Source organism: Kogia breviceps, chromosome 1 (genome assembly GCF_026419965.1).
Source record: "Kogia breviceps isolate mKogBre1 chromosome 1, mKogBre1 haplotype 1, whole genome shotgun sequence".
Taxonomy (NCBI): domain Eukaryota; kingdom Metazoa; phylum Chordata; class Mammalia; order Artiodactyla; family Physeteridae; genus Kogia; species Kogia breviceps.
In genome coordinates, this window is record NC_081310.1 from 181,428,130 (window position 1) to 181,439,484 (window position 11,355).

The window sequence follows — 11,355 nt, forward strand, 5'->3', positions numbered from 1 at the left end:
AGCAACGCCACTCACAGAGTAAACCTCAAAACCACACGTGCTTGTCTCACATCACTGAGATTTATTCTTCCTGAATGTATACATCAAGGAACTGGCTCTATATGTGTTCATTTTGGGGAACTCTACAAGTTCTGGGTTATGTGTGAGTCGGTGTGGCCCCCTTCCCTCTACCACCAGGATATTTGAATAAATGTGCTCCCTTTTTTCATTTAAAACTTAGAACTATGTTGCCAACACCTCTTCCTGAGAAAGAGGTGTGTCCCCCGGGAACCAGCAGCCCATTACCTTTCTGAGGGGCCACAGGCACGTGCCCACCTGGAGAGGACACGTGAATGAGGGGAACTGAGGGATTGCTCAGAGCAATGTTTCCCCTCAAACAGGCCTCCTGGTGCTGTTAGACTGAGAAGCAACAGCATCTACCAAAATGGGGACCCCAGCTGCACTGTGACTTGTTTAAGAATGATGACATTTTTAAAAGAGATCCTTTTCACTTTCACGTTGGAAAGCTTTGCTGCACTCTTAAATAATCTGACTGCTGAGCCTCAAAGACTTGTCGTAACATCTTCAGTCGTACAGTGTAAGCCAAAGTCAAATGCAGCATATATACAGAAATTCATAGTATCGGCAACTTCCCCAGAATCCAGCCCCTTGCCACTGTGAAGTGAAGGGCTCCTGTGAAGTGAGGAGGGTGCCATGCTTGTGTAGGGTCAATGAGAGGAGTCTTCCTGAAGGAGGTGCCCAGGGAAGGAGCAGAGTCCAGGAGTCAGATCCAGAGTCGAGGCTCTGAGGAGCTGGAAAGAATAATTTCAAGAGCTTTAACTGTCTCTCTCCCATAGCCACCCAGCCCCACGCAAACCCTTCGACATCTACTTCCTTTAGAGGGACCATTGTGGAGAGAAGGTGCAGGGGCAATATTTTGGAATCAGGCTCCACTTGCTCCCGCCCGGGAAGGGGTGGGGGCTCCTGGAGTGAGCTCCCTTGGGCCTCTGTCCTTGGCTGGGATCCCCGCTGGTCTGAGCAGCTGGAATGGAATGTTCCTGGGATAAAAAGCCTGCCCCCTCCTCCACCTCTTCCCTTATGGAGTTCCTCAGGGACTGTCATGGGAGGGAGAAGGGGGACTGTTCCAAGGATGCCTGATATGGCGATGCTCTGGAGACGCAAAGGCCCACACTGCCTGGGGGCTCTGTCCTGGCAACTTCTCCTGGGCTAGGTAGGTTGGCTCCACCGAACATTTACAAACCTCCACTATGTGCTACGCACTTAGTGTGACCTCTCATTCAATACTCAGAAATTATCTCCTCCCTAACTCCCCATAAAACACACACACAGGGGCTTCCCTGGTGGCGCAGTGGTTGAGAATCTGCCTGCCAATGCAGAGGACACGGGTTCGAGCCCTGGTCTGGGAAGATCCCACATGCCGCAGAGTAGCTGGGCCCGTGAGCCACAACTACTGAGCCTGCGGGTCTGGAGCCAGTGCTCCGCAACAAGAGAAGCCGCGATAGTGAGAGGCCTGCACGCCGCGATGAAGAGTGGCCCCTACTTGCCACAACTAGAGAAAGCCCTCGCACAGAAACGAAGACCCAACACAGCAAAAATAAATAAATAAATAAATAAATAAACTCCTACCCTCAACATCAAAAAACAAACAAACAAAAACCCCTAGTGATGTAAAACAATCATTTATAAAAAAAAAAAAAAAAAAAAAAAAAAAAAAAAAAACACACACACACACACACACGAAACTGGCTCAGAGAAGGGAAGTCATTTGCCCAAGGTCTCCCAGGTGAGAAGCTCCAGGTCAGGACTAAATCCCAGGTCTGTCTAGTTCTAAGACGGGACACTTTCTGCTCCACCATGGAGCCTGTCACCCTCTTCCTCTGCCATCCCAGGCTCTTTGCTCTCCTTGGCACCAAACACGCCAGCCCACATATGCCGGGAGAGGAGGCAGCCTCCAAGGCAAGCCCAGGCCCTGCGCATCCTTGGCCTGCCCTTGCCTGAAGCCAGGTGTGCTGACTCAGCCTGACTTACCCCCCAAAGCCCAGACAACCAAGCAGGGGAGCCAGCCTCTGGCGGTGTGCCCTGACCTTGGAGGCGTGGCAGAAGATGCCACCTTCTGCCACCCTTCCAATGTCTGATCACATCCCTCCCCAGAACCAAGGACCAGGGTTCACTGTACCCAGACTCAAAGGGTGAGAGTTCAGAAACCCTCATTAGCCTGATAAACGGAGCCCTCATTCACCTGATAAATGAAAAGCCACATAGCCTGATGTTTAAGGTGTCCCCCACTTAGAGGTTCTATGTCCTTGGGCAAGTCACCTGCCACCGCCCCCCCTCAGTTTCCTCATCTATGGAAATGGGGCTAACTCCTACTTTGCGGAGTAGCTGGGAGGACTGAAAGAGATAATGGGTGTAAAGTGCTTAGCACAGGGCCTGGCATAGAGGTGGTGGTGAATCCATTATGCCACAACCAAGGAGTCCCTTCCCCCATCACTCCCAGCCAGCGTGCGGTCAAGGTCTAATGTGGGAAGAAATAGGCTGGGGATCTCCCAGCTTTCCCAAATACCTCCTCCCGTGCTGGCTGTAAAGCAGGGGAGGAGGTAAAGGCTCTGCTTCTCCTTCAGCTCAGAGAAGACTGGGACCCTGGGTTTTTCTCCAGGGACCTGGCTGTTAGGGGAAGGGAGCCTCCTAGAGACTGGCCACTGCAGACCCGGAGCACTTTCGCTGTGAATTGTCGCTTCAGCCTAATCTCTAGGAAGCCACCTTGATTCCCAGGGGGCGGCGGCAGGATGGGGTGTTCTGATGAGTTATCAGTGTAACAAATCTGGAAGGAGTGAAACTACTCTGGGCTTTTACTCAGACGGTGACGGCCAACAGGGGCGACCTCTCTCTCCAGGAAAGTCTTTCCTGATGGACCTTCCCTCTGAGGTCAGAGGCCCACCCCTTCTCTAAGTGACCACCAGTACCCACACATTCTGCCAGACCTTTAAAGCTCAAAGCCCGAGAAGCCTGGGCAACAAGGGAAGAGGCTGGCTGGAGGCGGGGACACTGTGGGTTCCGAGCCCGCTCCAGGCCTTGCCCGCACGCCCGGAGAAGCAGCCCACACCGCCCTCTGGAGGTGCCGCCCAGAGGCGCCTCTCTTGTCAGGGACGAGCCAAGAGAGCGAAAGGGCTCATCCAGGGGAGGGGCAGGGCCCGACTAAAACCCTGAACTGGTCTTCCAGCCCCTCACTTCCCTCAGCTGACATTCCAGATTCACTGGTGGCAATCAATGTCCTCAGGGCACAGATCCCTCATGATCCCCTGTACTCAGTCCAGTCCCCAGGGCTAGAATGCTGGGTCATCTAGAAAGTGTTCGGGAAGTCAGGCAGGGTGGGGATGCAGTGTCTAACCAGGGGCTATAGTTACTTGTGAAGGCCTAAAAACAGCCCTCCAACATTGCCAGGGCAGGCTGCCTAGAAGAGGGCTGAGAGACACAAGTCCTTGAAAACAGAGACCCTCTGATTCAGCGCTGCTTCTTGAGCCACTGGACTGAGCAGAGATCAATGTTTGTTGATTGAGGAGAATATGAAGCCTTCTAGAGGGGCCCTAGGTGGGCCAGACAGTGGTAGGAAGGTGACGTTTATTAATTGGCTGAGGAGTAGTGGACAGAGTACTGAACCAAGAGCTGGGGTTCAAGTCACTGAACACTGTGTGCCCTGGCTGAGGCCCTTAGTGAGAAGCATGGGACATCTGGAAGTGGAGGGAGGGGACAGAGTTGCCTGTGACTAGGACCAATCTCCATTTCCTACATATACCACTGTCTCCAGAAAGAGCCATCTCTAATTCCCTACCCGCTCCGCCCCCCACCCCCCCAAATCAGGACAAAGCTGATTACCAATAAATCCCAGAGAAAGGCAAAATTGTGGTGACACAGAGCACTTTACACCATTAGCTAAAAGCTTCCCTGGACCAAGTGTCCCTCTCCCATGCAACTCAGAAAACAAACAGTCCTGGCTGCAGCCCAGCGCTGAAGCCTGAGCTCCTCACTGTGTCACCTCCAGGGAGTCCTTGTCCTCTCTGGGCCTCTAGACCCTAAATGACCCAAGTAGCTTTGGAAAGTCCTCTCTCTCTGGGGAGGCCAGAGGATGCCAGGGCCCCTCACTGCTCTCCCAGTCCACAAGCTCTCAGAGTCTCTGAGACCTCCTCCTGGACTTCCCTTCCCAGCTAAGAATGGGTTCAGGAAGTCCTGGCTGTTAGCTGAGAAATCAGGCAAAAAGTTTGGTCTAGGAAGAGGAAGAGCTAGTTGGGGGAGGGACAGGTGAGGGCCCCTGGGTCTCTGCCTTTCAGAGCAGTGCACCTGACCCTGAGGACTCTGGGATTACACCAGATTCCTGTGATTCTTAATTATCTCATTCTATACCCTTCTCCCCATTCCTAAGCCCTGACATGAGGAGGGACAGCTACATTCAGAGAGGGACTGAGGAAACTGGCCCAAAGAGAGGGCAGAGTTGTTCTAGGTCACACGGCAGACAAGCTGACACCAGTTCTATCTAGCCCCTGACCCTGGACAGCGGAGAGGTACTGCGAGAAGGACAAACACAGGTCTAGGACCTAGTTCTGTCCCTAGCTGACCTTGCCACCCCGTAAAATGAGGACTTTAAATCAGCTCCTAGGCTCCGTCAGCAAAAGCAGTGCCTGTTTCTAGGTGTGATATAAGAGAATAAAACATTCTTCCGTGATTTATGGGAAAAGACAGACCTCTGCCCTGTGTTAACCTCACTACAACCCTTCCAAGAGGTGAAGATACCCACATCACAGACTGATAAGTGAGGCTGCAGTCAACTCAGCCAGTGAGCAGCAAAGCAGCAGCCAGGCCATTCACAGCTGAGTGGGGCAGGGGAATGGGGGGCCTGAAGGGCATGTGGAAAGGAAGAGAAGCAGATCTCATTCCAGGTCTGGCCCTTTAAGGCCCCACTTTCTAGAATCTAGAAGCCATGACATACCTGCCCCGCTGAGGACTGTTAAAGGATGTCACCTGGCTCCATCCCTGGCAGAGCCATCTTAGTGACAGGTTGGGAGGGAGCCCCTAGGAGAGCCGGCAAAGCTTCAGGCAGTCACCAAACACCCCACCCTGGTCATCTGAGTCAGACTGTCCTCTTAGAGAAGCTGCATGAGGGCCTGAGAAAAGACCTGTCTCCTAGAAGTGGAAGGTCCTAAGTATAAGTATGGTGGGAGCAAATCCGTAGCCTCTCTGGGATTCCATCTCCCCGAATGGGAAACAAGGGCTTAGGAGAGGAGAACTCAGAGGTACATCGCTGTGCCAGCCCCCCCACCCCATCCTGTGGCCTCATTATTCTGGCCTCCCGAAGGGTAGTGCCAGAAAGCAGCAGCCTCAAGGGCAAGACTCTTCTTACAGCCCCAAGAAACCCAGGAAATGCAGCGCTGGTGGAAGGTGAGGGTGGGGTGCTGCGTCAGTGCAGGAGGCTCCAACGGGTAAAAGTTTGCTGGCAAACCCCTTCTGGGATCTGAGCAGCCTCCATTTGTCCAACTCTATAATGGGGACTTGGTGCTACTACCTCATTCCGCAGGAGGTCTGGGAGTGGCGGCAACAGAAAGTGGACAGCTTTATTAAGGACCCAGCGGACTCCAGAAGCCCTAGGGAAGGAGGTCTGGAGTCTTGCACCGCCCCATCCCGCCCCGCCCCGCCCCACGGATGCACCAGCCACTAAGACCGCACCTCAGTTTAGCCTTCTTTACTGGGCCCTCGGCCCCCGGACTGTCTCCTCCTGGGGTCGGGCAATCTGTCTATCCGCGTCGGTGACGCCGTCCATCCAGCCGGCGTCCACAATCCGTCCGTCTGCACCTCGGCGATGGCCTGTCGGGGTGGCCAGAGGTCCGGGCGCGGAGGTCAGCGCTGGGGGGAGGCGGGGCCGCGGGGAGGGCTCCGGCGGAAGGGCGAATCGGGCTCGGGGCAGTGGCCCCGCCGCAGGCGCCCGGCGCCCCAGGGCACGCAACCGCCCAGACCGAGCGCAGAGGCAAGCAGTGCGGGCGGGCGGCCGCGGCGGCCGCGGCGCGAGCCCTTCTTGAGGCGCGACCCGTGCGCCGCCAGATAGAGCTCGGCCTGCGCCACTCCGCCGCCCAGGCGGCCCAGGCTTTCGGCGCGGTGCGCCAGGCGCAGCTCGGCCGCCAGGAAAACGCAGTGCAGCTGCAGCACGCGGCTCTCCAGCTCCGACACCAGGCGCCGGCGGCCCTCTACCTCCAGCAGTCGCCGTCGCGCTTCGGCCAGCTCAAGCGCGCGGCCCCCTGCCGCCGCTGCCGCCGCCGCCGCCGCCGCCGCGCCCGGGCCGCCGCCCGCGCCCCCTGCCGGCCCGGTGCGCCCCGCGCCCCCGCTAGCGCCCTGGCGCCAGCGCTGCAGCTCCTGCCCCTCGGCCGAGCCCGCCGACTCCTGGGCCACTTCGGGCTGAGGTGAGGCCTGAGCCGGGGTCGGGGTCAAGGTCGGAGTTGGGGACGGGGGCTGAGGGGACAACAGGCGCTCCCCGGGCGGCGGCGACGGGGACCCCGGTTCCGCCGACCCTTCCTGGGCCCCCGGGCCGCAGGCGCTGATGCGGCAGCCCGGCATCCCCCGCCCCCCGGCGGTCCGCAGCAGTAGGTCCGCGGGTCTCGCAGGCCGTCCCCCACGCTGGGAAGGATGGAGGATTCAAACCGGAGAGAGACGCGGCCGCAGCCCCCACACTAGCACCAAGGCAGCCGCGGGTGCGTCTTATAGACCATGGGGCGGAGCGAAGGGCAGCACAGCCAATCAAAGACTAGCATGCCCTGAACCCTCCTCCCCTGCCCCGCCCCGTCAGGACACTGCCCAAACCCTACAGGTCCCTGGTCCTTCGACCCTGGCTGCTCTGCTAGGGCATCCAGTCCCTATCCACCTCCTCCAAATTTTGGGTGGAAAGGGGACCGCATCTTCTCTGGCCTGGCCCCTGAGTCATAAGCTCTAGTAGCTGGTGCTTAGAAATCATAGACTCCAGTCCCCACCTGTGGTAGGCTTTTGCCTGAAGCCACACTATGTGACAATGAAAGCCTGAGACACAACTCAGGAGGCTTGTCTCCTTGCACAGTACCAAACGCTGCCCCTTGGCTGAATCGGCTCTACCTGGTCTCCTGGGCCGCAAACTTCACCAGGACCACCGTCTCCAATCTCCCTGCGGCCATGGAGAGGTTAACGCAGAGGGGCGACTGGCCTCCTGGCGGGGATCTGGCCGTACTGGTTCCTCACCAAGCAAGTCCTTCACTTGCAGAACAAACCTCAGCACTGCTGCTGAGCTTGGCGCGGCTTTCGCAAATCTTGGTGGCCCCCCAGGGGAGCCCGACCCCTCAGTGGGCAAAATTCTTTCCAAGCCCCTGCTCCTGTCTGCTCCTCCCAGTAGGTGTCCCCACACCTATCACACAGAGCGGGAAACAGACCCAGAAGCTGTAGTGGAGCCTTGCCCAAGGTCCGTGGCTCAATCTGGACCGCCGAAAGGGACAAGCTCATCCATTCATGCCCTCTGGGAACTCAGATACCTGGGTCCCCTCACTGTCATTGAGGGGACCCTGCTTAACTGGGACTTTAGTCATACTGGCAAAACGATAGAACTGAGCTCTAGCCATTTTTCCCATAGCGGAAGTGATCTTGCCATACCCCCTCCAAACATTGACCCAGACACCATGGCACTGCCATCCACTTGAAACTGCCATCAGAAATGAAAGGGCTCTGTGTTGGGTGGTGGCAGGGGCTGGAGGGCCAGAAACCAGCTGAGACCAATTAGGAAGAACTGCAGCAGACCGTGGGCTCAGGGGACCTGCCGAAAGCGTGGCCAATGTGATTACCGCCCCAGGCTGTAGAGAAGGCTGATGGGGTTGCTGCACTGGCTTGACGTAGAGGAGAAGGAGGACTTTGGAGCACACTCCACCCCCACACCACCCCGCCCCACCCCCGCATCATGTTCTCTAAGTGCTTTTAAGTGCCTTAGATTGAGTGATTGGGACTCGTGGGCGAGACAGCTCGGCTCCTGAGAGGCAGCTCAGAAGGGGCTCGGAGAGGACGGTGAGGTCCATGAGGGGGCGTCAAGCTCGGTGAAGGGTAAGGGAGGAGGACTTTGAAGGAGGAGGGAGTGAGGGGGAGGGTGTTCAGTGATGGGAGTAGCGGAGGCTCAGGGCAGGGCGAGGGGAGGGGCTCAGGCGAGAGGGGTTTAGTGGGTGCATTGGTGCTAGAGGCTCACAGAGGGAGAAGAAGGGAAATTCAGTGAGGAGGACGGGGTTCAGGGAGTCAGAGGGGCTCAATGGGGATGACGGAATGCCCTGCTGAATGGTTCATCCCTTTGAATGGTCTCCTTTGTGTCATCAAACTTTGTGTCTTTCTCTGTGCAGAAGATCCCTCCCCCATCACCGTGGGGAGATCTACAGGTGTCTTGCCTGCATCAGGCAGATCACTGCTCCCAACTTCTGGGGATGAACCAAGGGGAACAAGACTAGGACTTACCCCCACCTCCCACCATCAGCCGGATCCAGAGAACCAGTCAGATCTGAGTTCAAATCCCACACACACTGCCCTTCTCGTTACCTTGGCCAAGTTGTTTCTCTGAATAGAAGGAGATGCTCAACCTATATTTGTTGAATAGATGAACCTTCTCTCTCCACAGTACCCCTAAAGGAGGGGCATCAGCAGCCTTTGTTCCTGATGAGAAACCAAAGCGCAGAGAAGTGAAGAGACTCACTCAAGGTCACACAGCAGATAAGTGGCCAAAGATTCAAACACAGATGTGACCCACCCCAAAGTCATAGCTCACCTCCCTGCTATTCTCTGATATGTCCCCCGTTCCCATCCTCTGTGGCATTTCCCACTAGTCATATATAAATATGTATTTGTTTGTAGTTTAGTTACTTCACAGTCCCTCCTTAGACTGTTTTTGCTTAGAATGAGATTCCCTGAAGTTAGGTAGAGTGCCTGGCCCCGTAAGGCCATTCAAACGATATTTGTTTGAATTGAAAAATAATACAAGGGTAGACAGAGCTAGCTGAGAATAGAGAAGTCCCCTTCTTCATTCATTCATTTATCCATTCATTCTTGATTTCACTCACTCAACTAATTTGATCATTACCTTCTCTGTTGAGCTGGCTGCTGAAGGTACAGAAGTGATCAGATGGGTCCCTGCCCTCAGAGAACACACAGCCTAGGGAGGACACAGGTGACTGCAGTTCAGTGAGGTATCTCCTGGGATAGGAGAAACACAGTGGCTGTGCGAACGCAGAGCAGACACTGAGCTGGGTGGGGAGGGGATCAGAGAGAGTTCCCTGCAGAAGATGATATTTAAGCTGAGACCTGAAGGATGAATCAAAGTGTGAGATGGATGCACAGATGGTGGAGGGACAGGAAGGGAGAAGGATTCAGGGTAGGAACAGCATGTGTACAGGATCAGAGGTGAGAGAGCTTTGGCATCTGCCAGCTTCCTTCCCAGCTTCCTTAATTGCCCTGAGCGCCATGCTCCCAAGAATGGGCAGGGGCCACAGCCAACCACCTCTTAGGGCACAAACCAGGCTGGCAAACACAACATTAGGAATTAGAAAATACACTTTTATTTATTATTATTTTTAAAATGTATTTATTATTTATTTTTGGTTGCATTGGGTCTTCATTGCTGCACGCGGGCTTTCTCTAGTTGCAGCGAGCGGGGGCTACTCTTCGTTGCGGTGCACAGGCTTCTCATTGCAGTGGCTTCTCTCGTTGCGGAGCACGGGCTCTAGGTGCGTGGGCTTCAGTAGTAGTGGCGCATGGGCTTCAGTAGTTGTGGCCCGTGGGCTTCAGTAGTTGTGGCTCACGGGCTCTAGAGCGCAGGCTCAGTAGTTGTGACGCGTGGGCTTAGTTGCTCCGCGGCATGTGGGATCTTCCCGGACCAGGGCTTGAACCTGTGTTCCCTGCATTGGCAGGCAGATTCTTAACCACTGCGCTACCAGGGAAGCCCTAGAAAATACACTTTTAAATTATAATGATTTTGTGTGTGTGTGTGTGGTACGCGGGCCTCTCACTGTTGTGGCCTCTCCCGTTGCGGAGCACAGGCTCCGGACGCACAGGCCCAGCGGCCATGGCTCACGGGCCCAGCCGCTCCGCGGCACGTGGGATCTTCCCGGACCGGGGCACGAACCCGCGTCCCCTGCATCGGCAGGCGGACTCCCAACCACTGCGCCACCAGGGAAGCCCATGATTATTCTTTTTTTTCTGATCTTCATCAAAGTTATGCATTCCTTTTGTAGGAAAGATAGGAAATAGAGAAAATACTAAAATATTAAAAAAAGAATAGAGAGGAAAGGCATCTGGAATTGGAGAGACTTGAATTTGAATTGAAGCTCAGCTCTTTCCTAGCTGAACAACCCTGAGAAAGGCACTTTTTCTCTGTGAACTTCAGGGCCTGAGGAATGGAACCACTAATATTTATGGCACAAAGACATACAAAGATCAAGGATTTGTCCAAGGTCTCACAGCTAGTCATGTCTCTCTGTGGTCTGAGTCAGACACCTTGAAAGAGAAGAGGCAGCCCAGGGGGTACCTGGTTTCAGAGTCCTGTCCATTATACACACTCTCCTTCCAGAACAGCAGCCGGTGGAGACAGAACCTTACGGAGGGAATGGCAAGAGCAGCTGTGGCCCAAAGCAGAATCCCCTCCATCCGCTGAGAGTGGGGTGGGGCAGGAGGTCAAGGCTTGAAAAGTCGACTTCTATCCCAGCCTAGAAGAGTCAAGGCCTCTGCTCAGAGATCCAACCCCTCCCTTTCAGTCTCTTCCTGGCAACCTGGTCTGGCACCCTCTAGGATGTGATATCAGTTTAATAATTTAGCAGATGCAGACAAAGATAGCAGCTCTGAAAATAACCCAGCTAGGCCCCAGCCTCCATCTCCTCTTTCCTCAGCGGACTCCCCTGCCCTCCCTGCAAGGTCTCTGGTTGTCCCACATAGCTGTCAGTGCCCCTGCCCGCCAGTGGGCACCTGATCCAACACCTCTTCCTTCTTCCAAACTTCTCCTCCCCCTCACCTCCCCTTTCACTCCATTCTCATATTAAGAGCTTTTTTATTAATTAGAGCTTAAAGGAATCTTGGGCTAGAAGTCAGAAAACTTGAGTTTAATTCATCATGTGGACTAGAGCAAGTCCCTTCTCCTTGCTAAGCCTCTGTTGCCACATCTGTCAAATGAGGCCACTGGATTCTTAAACGTGGCATGAACAACATGTTTGGGTGGGGGGAGGACAGCAACTCAGGCAGGGCACTGGATGTCTTTCCCAGGAAGGCACGACTGCAGTGTCAGCCATCTCAGTCAATAGCACTGCAACCCATCCTGCTCCTCCAACCAGAGAG

At 55.2% G+C, this 11,355-nt stretch overlaps 1 protein-coding gene across 1 annotated transcript; it reads right to left on the reverse strand.

The window, feature by feature from the left end:
* Positions 1–41: 41 nt before the first annotated feature.
* Positions 42–6,735, reverse strand: TRNP1 (TMF1 regulated nuclear protein 1). Its single transcript, XM_059070701.2, has 2 exons — positions 5,716–6,735; positions 42–791 (listed from the first exon to the last, which is right to left on the reverse strand). The coding sequence occupies exon 1, from the start codon at positions 6,595–6,597 to the stop codon at positions 5,887–5,889; it is 711 nt and encodes a 236-aa protein (XP_058926684.1). The 5' UTR covers positions 6,598–6,735; the 3' UTR covers positions 42–791; positions 5,716–5,886.
* Positions 6,736–11,355: the final 4,620 nt, after the last annotated feature.